We start from the raw sequence: 16,897 nt of genomic DNA, 5'->3' as shown, positions 1-16,897 counted from the left end.
GAGCAGGTCAGAGGGAGGGTCACAAGGTCAGGTCTGGGTCAGAGGTCATGGTAATGGGGCAGGGTTAGTGGTCACATGGGATGGGGGCACAGGGAAGGTCACATGGGTGTGGGGGGGTCAGAGGTCATGGTAATGGGGCAGGGTTAGTGGTCACATGGGATGGGGGCACAGGGAAGGTCACATGGGTTTGGGGGGTCAGAGGTCATGGAGAGGGTCACATAGAATGGTTTGGGGCCTGGGTGGGGGAGGTCACAGAGGGACCACGTGAATGGCGGGGCCGTAGGGGTCAGAGGTGACATTCCGCCACTCATCTCTGTCCCTTTAAGCCCATATATGACGTCACTTCCGAGTAACCTGCCGCCCGCGTGACGCGGAGAGTACGTCACCGCCCCAATCGATGCACGTGACCTCGGCCCCTCCCCCTCCCGCCTGCCCGCGCGTGTCACGTGAGCCCGGCGGGCTGCGGTCACGTGGGGGCGGCCATGGCGGCAGCTCCGGGTGGGGAGAGCGAGAGCGGCCGAGGGGGAGGCGGTGAGCGGGGGGCGGGGCTCGGACGCCTGGGTCCCCTGCGGGTGGAGGTGGGGCTGGGACGGAAGCCCGGACTCCAGGGTCCCCTCCAGGGTGGGGGTGGGGCGGGAGCCCGGACGCCTGGGTCCCCTCCAGGGTGGGGCTGGGGCTGGGGCTGGGATGGAAGCCCGGACTCCAGGGTCCCCTCCAGGGTGGGGGTGGGGCGGGAGCCCGGACGCCAGGGTCCCCTCCAGGGTGGGGGTGGGGCCGCAGCCCGGACTCCTGGGTCCCCTCCAGGGTGGGGGTGGGGCGGGAGCCCTTCTGTTCCCCTGTGACGGGGGCTCCGGTCCCGGGTCTCTCTGTGCAGGGGCCACGTCGGATCAAATCCTGCAGACGGGAGCGGTTCTGCTGCAGGGGTGAGCGGGGCGTGTCGCGGGGCTGGGGGTTCAGGTATGGGGCTGTGTCGGGGGGTTGGGGACAGGGCCATGTTGGGGGCTGTGTCGTGGGGCTGGGGGTTCAGGTATGGGGCTGTGCCGAGGGGGCACAGGGCTGTGTCGTGGGGCTGGGGGTTCAGGTATGGGGCTGTGTCGTGGGGCTGGGGGTTCAGGTATGGGGCTGTGTCGAGGGGCTGGGGGTTCAGGTATGGGGCTGTGTCGAGTGGGAACAGGGCTGTGTCGTGGGGCTGGGGGTTCAGGTATGGGGCTGTGTCGTGGGGCTGGGGGTTCAGGTATGGGGCTGTGTCGAGGGGGCACAGGGCTGTGTTGGGCGGCTGGGGGTTCAGGTATGGGGCTGTGTCGTGGGGCTGGGGGTTCAGGTATGGGGCTGTGTCGAGGGGGAACAGGGCTGTGTCGTGGGGCTGGGGGTTCAGGTATGGGGCTGTGTCGAGGGGGCACAGGGCTATGTTGAGCGGCTGGGGGTTCAGGTATGGGGCTGTGTCGAGGGGGCACAGGGCTGTGTTGGGTGGCTGGGGGTTCAGGTATGGGGCTGTGTCGTGGGGCTGGGGGTTCAGGTATGGGGCTGTGCCGAGGGGGAACAGGGCTGTGTCGTGGGGCTGGGGGTTCAGGTATGGGGCTGTGTCGAGGGGGAACAGGGCTGTGTCGTGGGGCTGGGGGTTCAGGTATGGGGCTGTGTCGTGGGGCTGAGGGTTCAGGTATGGGGCTGTGTCGTGGGGCTGGGGGTTCAGGTATGGGGCTGTGTCGAGGGGGAACAGGGCTGTGTCGTGGGGCTGGGGGTTCAGGTATGGGGCTGTGTCGTGGGGCTGGGGGTTCAGGTGTGGGGCTGTGCCGAGGGGGCACAGGGCTGTGTTGGGCGGCTGGGGGTTCAGGTATGGGGCTGTGTCGTGGGGCTGGGGGTTCAGGTATGGGGCTGTGCCGAGGGGGCACAGGGCTGTGTTGGGCGGCTGGGGGTTCGGGTACGTTGTTGTGTTGCGGGGGACAGAGCCCTGTCACGGGGCTGCGTCTCGGCCCCTGTCCCCCCGCTGACCCTGTCCCCCCATGGCAGGTTCATCCGGGACCGGGTCCAGCGCTGTGGGGACTCCCAGGCTGTGGAGCTGAGCCGGGCAGAGCTGGGGGGGCCAGAGCCCCCCCTCTGCGATGAGAACACCAAACGGCTCAGCGAGTGCCTGCGGCGGATCGGGGACGAGCTCGATAGCAACGCCGAGCTGCAGAGGTGGGGGCCACCCCTCCCCGCCCCCCATCTGGTGCCAGGGGGCTCTATGGCCTCAGGCAGCCCCAGCAGAGCCCCCTCCCCTCCAGACTCCTGGGTCCGTCTCTGCCCTGGGCAGGCTCCAACCTTGCCTGTCTGCCTGCCCCAGCTCCATCACCCCCAGACAAGTCTCGACCCTCCCTGACTGCAGCTGCCCCCCTTCCACATGAACCCTTCCCCACGTGGGGAAACTGAGGCAGGCGGTCGGACCTTTTCGTCCCCTCTTCCTCTGCGGCGGCAGGATTGTCCCCCTCACGCCGACAGTCAGTGGGATCTGTTCCTCCCACCCGGCCTGGCTCTAACCCTCTATCCCCCGCAGTATGATTGACCGAGTGGGGGCCCACGCCCCCAAGGAAGTCTTCTTCCGCGTGGCCGCCGAGATGTTCTCCGACGGGACCTTCAACTGGGGCCGGGTCGTGGCGCTTTTCTACTTCGCCTGCAAACTGGTGCTCAAGGTGGGGCAGCTGGGAGACCCCACCCCTTCCTCCCCCACAAGCTGTGAAACCTCTAGCCCCCCCTGCAGCCCTCTGCTTCCCCTCCCCCCCCACCCCCAGCCCTTTTCCTCTCCCCTCCCCCGGCTCGGAGACCCCTGCCCTTCCTCCCCCCCAGCTGTGAAACTCCTGCCCCCTGTAAAGCCCCTGCTTTCCCCTCCCCTCCTGAATGCTCCCCACCCCCAACTGGTTCACCAGCCGCCCTGACCCGCCTGTCCCCTTCTTCCCCCAGGCTCTGTGCACCAAGGTCCCCGAGCTGGTACGGACCATCGTGGGCTGGACGTTGGAGTACCTCCGGGATCATGTGCTGGCCTGGATCCAGGCCCAGGGAGGATGGGTGAGTCCAGCCAGCGCCCGCCCTCCCTCCATCCCCCGTTACCCGCCAGGCTGCAAGCGAATGAGGCACTGTCCTAATTTGCATAGCTAGCGAAGGTACCTGAGTCGTTTGTGTGACCGGGTGCCACTGCCAAAGCCAGTGGGTTATAATAGTTAGATTCACCGAACCGGTAACGAAACGGCTTCTAGCAACTGAAAACCAGATTCACCCTGAGATCAGTTACCACCGATCTCAGGTTCTCCCAGCCCCAAGGAATCATTCGTGCCCCCCGCCCCCGTCAGCCTGTGTCCCGGACCGTCCCCGAACCCCTGCTGCCGGCCCATCCTCCACTTCTAACGGGGGTTCAGGAACCACGAACCTTCGGGCGGGTTCCCGGCAGGGCCGGGACAGGCTGCCGGCTCGCGGCGTCTCTCCAGGGACATGCAGGGGCTGGGCAGGGCCTAGCTCCGTATCTCAAAACGCTCCTCGTGCCTGGAAATCCGCGGGCCGGAGAATCAGTGACACGCTGGAGACGTCTCCGGGGTCTTTTATGTCCTCGGCTACGGGCCCGAACCCAGCCCCGAGCATGGAAAGTCACCGGCCAGGCTGGAGTCCGGGTCACAGGGCCCCGATGTGTTTTGCTGATGGCCAAGAAGGGCTCGCTGGAGAGCTGACTCGTGCTGGGCTGACGGGGATGGAGGTAAACTGCCCTGTGGGTGTCACACACACACCCCCCCCGAAACAAACCCAGCCGAGATACCAACACAGAGCCAACGTGTCCAGTGACAGTCTCGAGCCCCACTCCTTCCCACCCCACTCCCCTGCAAGGGCCAGGGAGAGAACCCAGGAGTCCTGGCTCCCAGCCCAGTTCCAGGCACACTAGATTCTGCTGCCTCCCAGCGATCCCAAACCCGTTGTGTGGCACTGGCCCCATCCCAGAGCCAGCCACATGTCAGCCTCATTCGTATGACAGTTCAATGGTGCACTTTGCTCCCCCCTCCCCGCCCCCAGGACGGCCTCCTCTCCTACTTCGGCACACCTACCTGGCAGACCATCACCATCTTCGCCGCCGGCGTGCTCACCGCCTCCCTCACCATCTGGAAGATGTCGTAGGGCGGGGTTGGGGTGTGCTCCGCGGCACCCCACATCTGGCCGGACTGCGCTGGGCTCCCTGGGGGCTGGCTCCCCTCGTCCAGCCTCGCTCCCTCCCCAATTCTCGGTGCCTTGTGCTCAACTCGGAACAAAGCTCTCGGGACCCTGCGCTGCGCCTCCCGGCTGGGGACCGACGTTGAGGGACACGGCCGCTCCGTGGGGCGGGACGCCCTCCTGCATCTGGGCAGAGACTTAAAAGGCCTTGAGCCCCACCCGGGGCTGGTCGGCGTTTAACTTCCTGAGGGGCTGGCTGCCCGCGGGGAATCCTGAGCCGAGGTCGCGGGGGCCAGAGCCGGTTCTGGGGGCCAAACTCGGGCCAAGGTCGTAGCGGGCCAGAGCTAGTTCCAGCACTGGGGGCCAAACTCGGACCAAGGTCGCAGGGGCCAGAAGCAGTTCGGGGGGCTGAACTCGGGCCGAGGTCGCAGGGGGCCAGAGCCAGTTCCAGCACTGGGGGCCGAACTCGGGCCAAGGTCGCAGGGGCCAGAGCCAGGTCCAGGGGCTGAACTAGGGCCGAGGTCAGGGGGGCCAGAGCCGGGTCTGGGGGGGTGAACTCGGGCCAAGGTTGGGGGGGCCACAGCCGGGTCTGGGGGGGTGAACTCGGGCCAAGGTCGGGGGGGCCAGAGCCGGTTCTGGCACCGGGGGCTGAACTCAGGCCGAGGTCATGAGGGCCGGAGACAGTTCCAGGGGCCGAACTCAGGCCGAGGTCGGGGGGATCCGGAGCCGGTTCCGGCACCGGGGGCCGAGGTCGGGGGGATCCGGAGCCGGTTCCGGCACCGGGGGCCGAGGTCGGGGGGATCTGGAGCTGGTTCCGGCACCGGGGGCCGAGGTCGGGGGGATCCGGCATCTGGGGCTGATTCCCCCGCCGAGATCCATTCTGCGGGGAGCTGAGTGGGGCGGGCTCAGGCCTGGCTGCCCGTGACCTGGCAGATTCAGTTTCCTTCCCAGAAGCACCCATCAGGGGGCCCCCCCTCTTCCGTGTTCCCCCTCTGCTACCAGCTCCCCGGGTGGGTGGGTGCAGCCCCCTGCTGATCATCTGCTCAGCTCCCCCCAGCACCTCCCTGGGGATTTCCAGGGCCCCCCCATGAGGTGCCTGTGTCCAGGGTACCCCAGTGCCAGGTGCCTCTGTCCTCCCACCCCCCCAGTGCTGTGCACAGCGCCTCCCCCGAGCAGAAAATCCGGTGGCCCCCTCCATCCAGCATGGCCTTAGGGCCCCCCTCAAAGCCCTGCTGGGGGGCTGTTTTGGGGGATGCCCCCGTAGCAGGGAAATCCTTGTACAGAGCACTCACAACAGTACTGTAGTGGGGGAGGGGACTGGCCCCCATCTTCCCCCCTCCCCTACCGTTACCTGCCCCCCGACTTCTAGTGGGAGGCGGGAGGGACAGGTCCCCCCACCCCCGATGCTTTTGTACTGTAATTAACTTAATACTGTTTGTAAAGCGATGTGTGTTCTCAGGAATGGGGGCTGACCCCCTTCCCTAGCAGCCGTGGCCCCCCCTTCACCCTGCTGTAAACTCTGGGTAGGGGTGACAGTGGGCGGCTCCCAGATTTACCCCGAATGTCCCTCTGCAGCCACCAGTTGGGGCAAGGGGTTGCCAGGAACTTGGGGGGGGGGTGCTGCTCCCAGCTGTGATGGGGGGGGCAGAGCAACGATTCCTGGGTTAGCACCCCCCCCCAAAAGGCTGGTTTGGGGTTGGGAGGATGAGAGGGGAGCAGCTGGTGAGATCCCCCCCTCCCCCCGCTGGGGGCTCTTAGCACATCTGGAGCTCCCCCCTGGTACCCACCCACAGGCTGGGATCTCCGCTGCAACCGGCCCTTTGAACTTGGGGGCCAGATGCCCCAGAGCCAGGAGCATCCCTGGGGGGCTTGGGGCAAATGCATGTGCTGATGAACTGTGGGTGGGGGGTGGGACTTGAAACGAGTGGGGAATGTGTGATGTCACAGGTGGGGTGGGGCTGATAGGAAGGGATTGATGATGTCATGGAGTTGGGGGTTGGGTGTATGATGTCACAGGTGGGGTGGGGCTGATAGGAAGGGATTGATGATGTCATGGAGTTGGGGGTTGGGTGTATGATGTCACAGGTGGGGTGGGGCTGATAGGAAGGGATTGATGTCATGGAGTTGGTGGTTGGGTGTATGATGTCACAGGTGGGTGGGGCTAATAGGAAGGGAGTGATGATGTCATGGGGTTGGGGGAAACATAATTTCAATCTCTTCTCATTCTGATCCCTATTCCGTGCCCCCCCCAGCGTACCTCACCCCCCATCTCCACTGGGGACCCCCCACGCTGCCCCCCCCATGCACTGACTTTTTGCCCAGAGGTAGCCATGTACTGTGCCTGGGGTGCCCCCCCCGGCTAGTGGTTGCACCCCTTGGATCAAAACAGGGGGGTCAGCCAGGGGGAGGGGTCTGGAGTGAACAGAGATTTCCCCCCCCCCCCACGGGGACGTCGGCTGCCAGTGCCTCTGGACTCGGATTTTTTTATCTCTTTTGTATTTACTGAGTGATCATCACCCCCCCCCCCCATCCATCCGTCATGCCCCCCCCCCATCTCGCCCCTGACCAGGTCTCTGTATTTAAGATTCGTCCTTTGTAATTTTTTCTACCGGGGCTGTTTTGATACCAGGGTGAGAGGTTGTGTGCAAAATACAGAAAATAAACTCTGAGGACAGAACTCGTTGGGTCTTATGTGGGGGGTGGGGAACAGGACAGGTGCTGCGAGCTTCCCTCTGGCAGTGCCCTTTGGTGCTGCGAGCTTCCCCCTGGCAGTGCCCCCAGCTGGCGGAGCTGAGGGGTACACGGGCCAGAACCTCCCGTCCTTCCTGTTCTCAGACCCATGGGTCCCCCCTGCCTTGGGTCACACTCAGGGGCCCATCAATGGGGCAGGGAGCCTCCTTCAGGGGAAGTTCCCCATCTGCACCCTAGGGCTGGAGGTGGCTTTTTGGCCGCTGGGCAAGCAGGTAGCGGGTAGTTCCGCAGGCCCCTCGGGGCTGGCTCACAGCTGGAGCCCAGCCCCACAGTGCAAAGTGTTGGTTAACCCCACAGCTGCTGCATGACACTAGTGCCAGTCAGCCCCACCTGGATTGGGGCCCCTATCAGCCCCCTCCCAGGGCAGGGAGAGAACCCAGGAGACCTGGCTCCCAGCCCCCCCTGCTCTAACCCACTGATGCCCAGATGAGGTACCCTCCCCTCCAGTTAACCTTTCAAATACCTTCTTTGTGATTGTAGCCCCTTGCACGAAGGTGCTGCACGATTTGCACGCATGATTCTCTCTGCAGCCAAACCCGGCACCCCAGGGGCCTAGATTGGGGGGATCCCATGTGTGGAAGACCCCCATCCTCCCTGTGCTTTGTTCACCAATCAGGCCTAACCTGTGACACCCCAGTTTGGGTTCATTGGTTTCTGGGCCCAGACTTGTTTCCTGGGCGTGGTGTGAACGCATCGTTGGATTCGAGTTTCACTTCACTTCCCAAATCAACCAGCACAATCCAGGCGTGGCCCAACTGGAGCGGCCTGGGCTGATGGAGATCGCACCGAACGCACACTGGGGCAGTCGTGACCGAGAGCACGAGGACACGTTCACAACTGCACGATGCACACAGTTTGCATGCTCCCACTTGGCGCCGATCCTGGCGACACCCCGGCCCCCGTGTATCACCCGCTGGGGCCTGGCCACACGGTTCTGGGCCCCACGTCTGTCTCTGACCCCTGGCCGTGCAGGGGGCTGGTGAAAAACAAAAACTTTGGCTGCTCGGTTTTTCCATCTGTCGCTGATGACAACCCCCTTCCTCCCCCCCCACAGCCCAGCCTGTCACCTGTCCCTAAATCCCCCTCCCCTCCTAGAACTGGGGAGAGAACCCAGGAGTCCTGGCTCCTGCCTCCCAGCTCCCCCCCCCCAACCCCCACACCCCTCCCTGGGGCAAGGAGAGAACCCAGGAGTCCTGGGCCTGGCTCCCAGCCCCACCCTGGTCTAACCCCTCCCCGCCTCCCTTCCCCGACCAGGGCAGAGAACCCAGGAGTCCTGGCTCCTTACCCGGGGCAGGACACGTGTAAATGGGCGGGATGCGGATCCTGCCTTGCAGCGTCCGGCGGGGCGGGGTCCCGGGCCAGCAGCGGGATGGAGACGCACCAGGGCGGGGGGCGGTCGGTTGCCCCTGCTCGCCCATCCCCCACCGGTAGGAGCCCCCCCCCGGGGGGGTCAGCTTTCACTTTCGTTTCACGCGGGGAGGTCCGAAAACCGGAGGGAGGCCCCGGACTCCTGGGTTCTCTCCCTGGCGTGGGCGGGGCTGGGAGTCCGGACGCCTGGGTTCTATCCCCGGCTCGCGTGGGAGGGTGCTCTAGTGGGGGAGGGGCTGGGAGCCCGGACGCCTGGGTTCTATCCCCGGCTCGCGTGGGAGGGTGCTCTAGTGGGGGAGGGGCTGGGAGCCCGGACGCCTGGGTTCTATCCCCGGCTCGCGTGGGAGGGTGCTCTAGTGGGGGAGGGGCTGGGAGCCCGGACGCCTGGGTTCTATCCCCGGCTCGCGTGGGAGGGTGCTCTAGTGGGGGAGGGGCTGGGAGCCCGGACGCCTGGGTTCTGAGCAGGGAGCCCCATGAATTTTCTCTCCCTTTGAGGTGCCGAGAGCATTTCCTGCATCAAGCAAATCGGAGCGTCCCTGCTCCGGGGGTAAGTGGGGGACCCCCCCCCGGAAACGGGGGTCCCTGGAACTCCGACCCCTCTCCTCCCGTATGCCCCCCCCCGCATCTTTCTTCTGCCCCCCGCCAACCACTACAATCCCGTGCCCTGCGCCCTCTTCCCAGGGAGAGTCCCTGAGACCCGCTCACCTGCACCCCGGCTTTCCCCTGCACCCCCAAATCCTCACCCTCCACAGACCCCTCCCCCACCAGTGCCCCCTCCCCCTAGAGTCTCACCTGCACCCCGGCTTTCCCCTGCACCCGCAAATCCTCACCCTCCACAGACCCCTCCCCCACCAGTGCCCCCTCCCCCTAGAGTCTCACCTGCACCCCGGCTTTCCCCTGCACCCCCAAATCCTCACCCTCCACAGACCCCTCCCCCACCAGTGCCCCCTCCCCCTAGAGTCTCACCTGCACCCCGGCTTTCCCCTGCACCCCCAAATCCTCACCCTCCACAGACCCCTCCCCCACCAGTATCTCCTCCCCCTAGAGTCTCTCACCTGCACCCCGGCTTTCCCCTGCACCCGCAAATCCTCACCCTCCACAGACCCCTCCCCCACCAGTGCCCCCTCCCCCTAGAGTCTCACCTGCACCCCGGCTTTCCCCTGCACCCCCAAATCCTCACCCTTCACGGCCCCCTCCTCCACCAGTATCTCCTCCCCCTAGAGTCTCACCTGCACCCCGGCTTTCCCCTGCACCCACAAATCCTCACCCTTCACGGCCCCCTCCTCCACCAGTGCCCCCTCCCCCTAGAGTCTGTCACCTGAACCCCGGCTTTCCCCTGCACCCCCAAATCCTCACCCTTCACGGGCACCTCCCCCACAGCACCCCTCCCCCAAGAGTCTCTCACCTGCACCCCGGCTTTCCCCTGCACCCCCAAATCCTCACCCTTCACGGCCCCACCCCTATCAGTGCCCCCTCCCCCTAGAGTCTCTCACCTGAACCCCGGCTTTCCCCTGCACCCCCAAATCCTCACCCTTCAGGGTCCCCTCCTCCACCAGTATCTCCTCCCCCTAGAGTCTCACCTGCACCCCAGATTTCCCCTGCACCCGCAAATCCTCACCCTCCACAGGCCCCTCCCCTATCAGTGCCCCCTCCCCCTAGAGTCTCTCACCTGCACCCCGGCTTTCCCCTGCACCCACAAATCCTCACCCTTCACGGCCCCCTCCTCCACCAGTATCTCCTCCCCCTAGAGTCTCTCACCTGCACCCCGGCTTTCCCCTGCACCCGCAAATCCTCACCCTCCACAGACCCCTCCCCCACCAGTGCCCCCTCCCCCTAGAGTCTCACCTGCACCCCGGCTTTCCCCTGCACCCCCAAATCCTCACCCTTCACAGCCCCCTCCTCCACCAGTATCTCCTCCCCCTAGAGTCTCACCTGCACCCCGGCTTTCCCCTGCACCCCCAATTCCTCACCCTTCACAGCCCCCTCCTCCACCAGTATCTCCTCCCCCTAGAATCTCACCTGCACCCCGGCTTTCCCCTGCACCCCCAAATCCTCACCCTTCACGGCCCCACCCCCACCAGTGCCCCCTCCCCCTAGAGTCTCACCTGCACCCCGGCTTTCCCCTGCACCCCCAAATCCTCACCCTTCACGGCCCCCTCCTCCACCAGTGCCCCCTCGCCCTAGAGTCTCACCTGCACCCCGGCTTTCCCCTGCACCCCCAAATCCTCACCCTCCACAGGCCCCACCCCTATCAGTGCCCCCTCCCCCTAGAGTCTCACCTGCACCCCGGCTTTCCCCTGCACCCCCAAATCCTCACCCTTCATGGCCCCCTCCTCCACCAATATCTCCTCCCCCTAGAGTCTCTCACCTGAACCCCGGCTTTCCCCTGCACCCGCAAATCCTCACCCTCCACAGACCCCTCCCCCCAGTGTCCCCTCCCCCTAGAGTCTCTCACCTGCACCCCAGCTTTCCCCTGCACCCCCAAATCGTCACCCTTCACGGGCACCTCCCTCACCAACACCCCTCCTCCAAGAGTCTCTCACCTGCACCCCAGCTTTCCCCTGCACCCCCAAGTCCTCACGCTCCACAGGCCCCTCCCCTACCAGTGCCCCTCCCCCGGAGTGTCTCACCTGCACCCCGGCTTCCTCCTGCACCCCCAAATCCTTACCCTCCACTGGCCCATCCCCCACCAACACCCACTGTGCCCATTCCCCCACCTGTGCCCCCTCCCCCACCAGTGCCCACTGCGCCCCATGACGATGCCGCCCGTGGGAGCCAGCTGAGGTCGCTCACTCGGGGTGAACTGCGAACAGGACGGGGCTGAGAAACCCCGAACGCTGGCGGATCTGCCAATACTCAGGTTCACCAACCAGCCTCCGGTTCACCTCCCCGGTTCCCCAGCGACCCAAACCACACGGTTCCCTCCCTCGAGGTGCTGGGCCGCAGGCCTGCCTCCAGACGCCCCTCAGACGGGACGGTGCTGCCTGGACATCTCACCCGCTGCGGGAAAAGGTTCTTCTGATCCCAAAGGCCCCGCCGCCCCCCGGGTCAATACAAAACTCGGACCTTGTCTCGATGCCCGATTCTAGCCAAGCCTCTTCACCAAACCACCATTTCCTCCCAGAAAAGCGAGCGCGTTGGTTGGGCGATCGCTGGGCGGACTCAAATTCAGTTCTCGAGGTTCGGGGCGGAGCAGAGAGGAGCTCGTAGTGGCCAAAAGCCCTTCTAGAAATAGTCCAGCGGTCACAGTCCAGGGTCCGTATTCGGGGTGACGCCGGGCAGTGACTGGGGATCTCAATCCCGACGGCTCTTGAAACCCAAAGCGGATCTGGGACAAAGGAGGGTCGTGTCCTGGGTTTTTATACGTTTCCAGCAGCGTTTTGGCCTGAGAAAACAAGCAGCTCAACTCTCCTCCCAAACATCCTGGCACTTAGCCCAGGGGGGTTTACCCATTACCCAGCTCAGACGCCGGTTACCGCGGCCTTCCATAATACGAGTTCCCTCAAGTGTCTCCCGAAAGACGAAGCCTCCGTGTTTTGAATCCCAGCTATGGCAATGGACAAGCCTTGTTTGCTGACACCCCAAGCCCCGATTCCCCCCGCTGCCCCTCCAGTTCCCTGCTGCCCCCGTACCCCGATTCCACCCTTCTGCCCCCCGTGCCCTGATTCCCCTGTGCCCTGATTCCCCCTGCTGCCCTCCCTGTGTCCCGCTGCCCCCCTGTGCCCTGATTTCCCCCCCACTGCCCTCCCTGTGCCCCGCTGCCCTCCCTGTGCCCCGATTCCCCCTTGCTGCCCCTCCAGTGACCCGCTGCCCTCCCTGTGCCCTGATTCCCCCCTGCTGCCCTCCCTGTGCCCCACTGCCCTCCTGTGCCCCGATTCCCCCCTGCTGCCCTCCCTGTGCCCCAGTGCCCTCCTGTGCCCCGATTCCCCCCTGCTGCCCTCCTTGTGCCTTGCTGCCCCCCCTGTGCCCCGCTGCCCCCCTGTGCCCCAATTCCCCCCGCTGCCCCCCTGCTGCCCTCCCTGTGCCCTGATTCCCGCCTGTGCCCCGATTCTCCCCCTCTTTCTGGCCCTGTCACCTTCCCATGAGATGATATATCACACTCATAAGGTCCCAGCCCCCTCCCCCGGTGTCTCCCTCCTACACCCCGACCTCCCCCCAGTGTTTCCCAGATCCCACCCCCTGAGCCCCTCCCTCCGACAGGCCCCTCCCTCTCCAGCACCCTCCCCTGCCCCCGCCCCCCCAGCCCGGTAACCTGTCCCTGCTGGTTCTGTTCCAGGTTCGTCTGGTCCCTGCTCCAACAGCGGGGCTCCGGGTCCCCCCCCGCCCGGTCGGTCACCATGGAGGAGCTGGGGGGCCAGGACACCCCCGACGGGCCCCGGGTCACCTCCCTGCGTGAGACTCTGCACCGGATATGGGGGAGCATGAGCCAGAACCCCGAGATCGACAGGTGAGGAGACCGCGACATGCAGCCCCCCCCCCCCCCAAGTCCAGATGGTGCTCCTCACTCCCAACCCGCAGCCCCCCCTGCACCGGCCCTGCCGGTGCCCCTCACTCCCGACCCGCAGCCCCTCACTGATGCCCCCTCTCCCTGCAGCCTGGTGCAGTGCATGGCGGGGCAGCCCCCCCTGCCGGCGCTGGCTGTGGTCTCAGAGGAGGTGTTTCGTGACGGCATCAACTGGGGCAGAGTCGTCGTCTTCTTCTACTTCACCTACAGGGTCATCGCTCAGGTAAGATGGGGGGTGGGGGTGGCTGTGCCTGGTGCCCGCACGCCTGGGTTCTCTCCCAGCTCTGAGAGGGGAGTGGGGTCTAGTGGTTAGAGCAGGGGGAGCTGGGAGCCAGGACTCCTGGGTTCTCTCCTGGCTCTGGGAGGGGAGTGAGGTCTAGTGGTTAGAGCAGGGGGGGGCTGGGAGCCAGGACTCCTGGGTTCTCTCCCAGCTCTGGGAGGGGAGTGGGATCTAGTGGTTAGAGCAGGGGGGGGGCTCGGAGCCAGGACTCCTGGGTTCTCTCCCAGCTCTGGGAGGGGAGTGGGATCTAGGGGTTAGAGCAGGGAGGGCTGGGACTCAGGACTCCTGGGTTCTGTCCCCAGATGGGGGTGGGGGCTGGGATCCCAGCTGGCTGCTCACCCCCTCCCCTCCCCCCACAATCTCTCCCCCAGGCTCTGGGCAGGTCTGACTGTCTCCGGTCCCTGGTCGACTGGGCCCTAAACTTCCTGTGGGAGCGAGTCACCCCCTGGATCCAGCACCAGGGGGGCTGGGTGAGTGCAGAGACCCCTCCCCCATCCTCCCTGGGACCCGTCCCCCACCCCAGAGATTCTCCCCCATTCTGGGACCCCTTCCCCACCCTGCAGGGAGCCCCTTCCGCCACCCACAGGTGAAGCCCGCTGCCCCCCTGGCAGTCCTTCCCCCATCTGCTCCCCCTCCCTCATGGGGGTGCTGGGGGGGTGTCTCTGGGTGGGGGAGTGTGGCATATGTCTGCCACTAACCTCCCTCCTCTATTTGCTAGGACTCCATCTTCAGTTACCTCACCTCCTCTGCCTAGGGGGGGCACAGACCCCCCCCCCCGGGACGGCATCAGCCGCTGGACAGAGCAGCCCCCCCTCTGCAGCAGAGACCCCACTGGGTGTATGGTGGGGGGAATTACCTGCAGAAGCAAAGGCAGGAGGAGGGGGCTGGGGGGGGGGACGTGTGAGCATCTCCCCCTCCCGCAAAAAAAAAGAGAAAATCACAAATGAAAAAGGACAAATAATCAAGGCTGCCAATGAATCACGATTAACGTGAAACAAATTAACTCGATTTAAAAAAAACTCAGTCGCGCCAAATCATCGTTTTAACGCCGCTGTTCACCCGGAGCAGGACCCGTTCGAACGGGTGATCGATACTCTGGGAGCTCGAGATACTGAAACCAACCGCAACACGGGCTCTGAACTGCGCCGGGCTCCGTGCTGAGTCCCGGTGACAAAGATTTGCCCTGGAGAAAAGCTAAACACTCGCACGGGGGCTGTTGTGCGAGCAGCTGAGCAGGAAAGTGCAACGTGCAAATGTAGGATTCTCTTTGTGTTACGTCACTGCCCTCGAAAACCGAACAATGGGAAAAGCACCTCCCAAGTCCACTCGAATTTGGTGGGGCCCAGATTATTTACAAGGGCCCCCAAACCGGGCGCTGGAGTTCGCGTGGTGCTGCTGTACCCGGCGTTGTGGGATATTTATGTGCCGGATCCGCTGTCCCCCCCCGTCCGGCCTGTCGATTGCACTCGCGTTGGTTCATGTGTTTCTACGGGTCCAATGTCTGTAATCGGACGTCACAGCTGGCAGCGAGGCTGGCGCACCGGGCGTCCCATGGCGTGACCGAAAGCGCTGCAGAAAACCGGCCAGACCCATCGCCCACCCGTCTCCCTGGGGCTGGTTCTTGTCGAACGGCGCAACCAAAACCGCGGGTCAGCGCAGCCGAGTTTTGTAAGCGGCTGACGGCCCTGCAGAGAAATAAACAAGTGGGAAAAACTGCCGAGACTTTTGTGACTTTTTGAAAGGCCAGTGGAGGAAAACACGCACACCCCCGCTGCCCCCCTGTGCCCTGATTCTGCCTGTGCTGCCCCTCCAGTGTCCCACTGCCCCCCTGCTGCCCCTCCAGTGCCCCGATGCCTCCTTGTGCCCCGATGCCCCTCTGCTGCCCCAATTCTCCCCCACTGCCCCCCTGTTGCCCTCCGTGCCCCGATTCCCCCCTGCTGCCCCCTTGTGTCCCACTGACCCCTGTGCCCCAATTTCCCCCTGGAGTGCAGGGGGGGCTCAGGCCTGGGGCAGAGAGTTGCGGTGTGGGAGGGGATCAGGGCTCTGGGACAGGGCTGGGGATAATGGGGGTTGGCGTGCAGGAGGGGGCTCCGGGTTGGGGGTGGCTCAGGGCTGGGGCAGAGAGTTGCGGTGTGGGAGGGGATCAGGGCTCTGGGACAGGGCTGGGGATAATGGGGGTTGGCGTGCAGGAGGGGGCTCCGGGTTGGGGGTGGCTCAGGGCTGGGGCAGGGGATCAGGGCATGGGGTTACCTCGGGTGGTTCCTGGTCAGCGGCACAGCGGGGTGCTAAGGGAGGCTTCCCGCCTGTCCTGGCACCAGGGACTGTGTTGTGCCCCAGAAGCAGCCAGCAGCAGGTCCGGCTCCTAGGCAGAGGAGAGGGTCCCACCAGTTCTTATCATCAGCCTGCCCCAGCTGCAGCCGCCCGCTTGAGATTAAGAAGATTGGGCCCAGGGCTTGGGGGGTGGGGGGGGCAGCACTGGGCTAGCAGGGGCTGCGGGTCAGGAGTGAGGGGCACCAGCAGGGCTGGGGGAGCCCAGGGCTGGGCTAGCAGGAGCTGTGGGTTGGGAGTGACGGGCACTGACAGGGCTGGGGCGGGGGCAGGAGCTGTGGGTCAGGAGTGAGGGGCACCGGCAGGGCTGGGGGGTGGGTTACAGGAAGATCTGGTTGGGGTTGGTTTTCCAGCTGGCCCCATGGTCATATTCTGTTTCCTTGGTGACCAACTTCACATGTCGCCCCAATGACCCTGTAATGAGTTTGGTCACAGAGACCCCACCCCCACTTGGGACTGTCACCTGATGTGCTGAAACTACCCCTGAGCCCGTTGTCCCTGCCAGCTTGGGACTTCAGAACCCTGCCTCCTTGAGCCAGACGCGCCGGCCTGCTGCAACCCAGACCCAGGGTCTGAACCACGTTCCCAGAGCGGCAGACTGAACCGAAAACAGCTTAGCAGGTTACCAGTCTCCAGCACCCAGACACCCAGCTCCCAATGGGATCCAAACCCCAAATAAATCCGTTTTACCCCGTATAAAGCTTATACAGGGTAAACTCATAAATTGTCCACCCTCTGTAACACTGATAGAGAGATGCACAGCTGCTTGCTCCACCAGGTATTAATCCCTTACTCTGGGTCAATTAGTAAACAAAAGTGATTTTATTAAGTATAAAAATTAGGATTGAAGTGGTTCCAAGTAAGAACAGCCAGAACACAGTAAGTCACCAAGAAAAAATAAAACAAAACATGCAAGTCTAAGCCTAATACATTAAGAAACTGATTATAGGTAAATCTCACCCTCAGGGATGTTCCAATTAGCTTCTTTCACAGCCTAGACTCCCTCCTAGTCTGGGCCCATCCTTGCCCCGGTGCAGCCCTTGTTAGTTCTAGCCAGCAGGGGTTTGGGGTGCAGGGTCTGGGAGAGAGTTTGGGGGTGGGAGGGGTCTCAGGGCTGAGGCAGGAGGTTCAGGGTGTGGGAGGGGTTTGGGGTGCAGGAGGGGGTTCGGGAAGGGTTCGGAGTGCAGGGCTGGGGCAGGGGTCTCGGGGCTGGGAGGGAGTTTGGGGGTGGGAGGGGTCTCAGAGCTGGGGCAGGGGGTTCGGAGTGTGGGAGGGGTTTGGGGTGCAGGAGGGGGTTCAGGAAGGGTTCGGCGTGCAGGGCAGGGGTGCAGGAGCTGGGAGGGAGTTTGGGGGTGGCAGGGGTCTCGGGGCTGGGAGGGAGTTTAGGGGTGGGAGGGGGTCTCAGGGCTGGGGCAGGGGGTTCGGGGTGTGGGAGGGGTTTGGGGTGCAGGAGGGGGTTCGGGAAGGGTTCGGAGTGCAGGGCTGGGGCAGGGGTGCGGGAG

At 64.6% G+C, this 16,897-nt stretch overlaps 2 protein-coding genes across 3 annotated transcripts; both read left to right on the top strand.

Annotated features, from left to right (window-relative positions):
- The first annotated feature begins 453 nt into the window (after positions 1-453).
- On the top strand, positions 454-6,841 carry BAX (BCL2 associated X, apoptosis regulator). The gene is made up of 8 exons (XM_050927766.1): positions 454-531; positions 875-923; positions 2,008-2,175; positions 2,531-2,666; positions 2,935-3,039; positions 4,030-4,731; positions 4,778-6,061; positions 6,154-6,841. Exons 1-6 carry the CDS (start codon positions 483-485, stop codon positions 4,129-4,131), a joined length of 609 nt encoding a protein of 202 aa, XP_050783723.1. The 5' UTR covers positions 454-482; the 3' UTR covers positions 4,132-4,731; positions 4,778-6,061; positions 6,154-6,841.
- Positions 6,842-8,175: 1,334 nt separating this feature from the next.
- On the top strand, positions 8,176-14,004 carry LOC127036657 (apoptosis regulator BAX-like). 2 transcript variants are annotated; one of them, XM_050927755.1, is made up of 6 exons: positions 8,176-8,342; positions 8,779-8,830; positions 12,560-12,730; positions 12,878-13,010; positions 13,439-13,537; positions 13,786-14,004. In XM_050927755.1, exons 1-6 carry the CDS (start codon positions 8,285-8,287, stop codon positions 13,819-13,821), a joined length of 549 nt encoding a protein of 182 aa, XP_050783712.1. In that variant the 5' UTR covers positions 8,176-8,284; the 3' UTR covers positions 13,822-14,004. The 2 variants fall into 2 exon arrangements, with proteins under 2 accessions (XP_050783712.1, XP_050783711.1); XM_050927754.1 differs by lacking the exon at positions 8,779-8,830 and having other exon boundaries at positions 8,178-8,342.
- Positions 14,005-16,897: the final 2,893 nt, after the last annotated feature.

This window comes from Gopherus flavomarginatus, chromosome 18 (genome assembly GCF_025201925.1).
Source record: "Gopherus flavomarginatus isolate rGopFla2 chromosome 18, rGopFla2.mat.asm, whole genome shotgun sequence".
NCBI lineage: Eukaryota > Metazoa > Chordata > Testudines > Testudinidae > Gopherus > Gopherus flavomarginatus.
Note: the sequence above shows the minus strand (reverse complement) of the source record. Positions and strands in the feature narration are given on the sequence as shown.

Excerpts from the sequence above, each read along its gene's own strand:
- BAX (XM_050927766.1), top strand. The coding sequence starts at position 483 with ATGGCGGCAGCTCCGGGTGGGGAGAGCGAGAGCGGCCGAGGGGGAGGC. Across the intron at positions 2,176-2,530 it reads AGCAACGCCGAGCTGCAGAG|TATGATTGACCGAGTGGGGG; the intron begins GTGGGGGCCACC and ends TATCCCCCGCAG. Across the intron at positions 3,040-4,029 it reads TCCAGGCCCAGGGAGGATGG|GACGGCCTCCTCTCCTACTT; the intron begins GTGAGTCCAGCC and ends CCCCGCCCCCAG.
- LOC127036657 (XM_050927754.1), top strand. The coding sequence starts at position 8,221 with ATGGGCGGGATGCGGATCCTGCCTTGCAGCGTCCGGCGGGGCGGGGTC. Across the intron at positions 8,343-12,559 it reads TGCTCGCCCATCCCCCACCG|GTTCGTCTGGTCCCTGCTCC; the intron begins GTAGGAGCCCCC and ends GTTCTGTTCCAG. Across the intron at positions 13,011-13,438 it reads CCTACAGGGTCATCGCTCAG|GCTCTGGGCAGGTCTGACTG; the intron begins GTAAGATGGGGG and ends TCTCTCCCCCAG.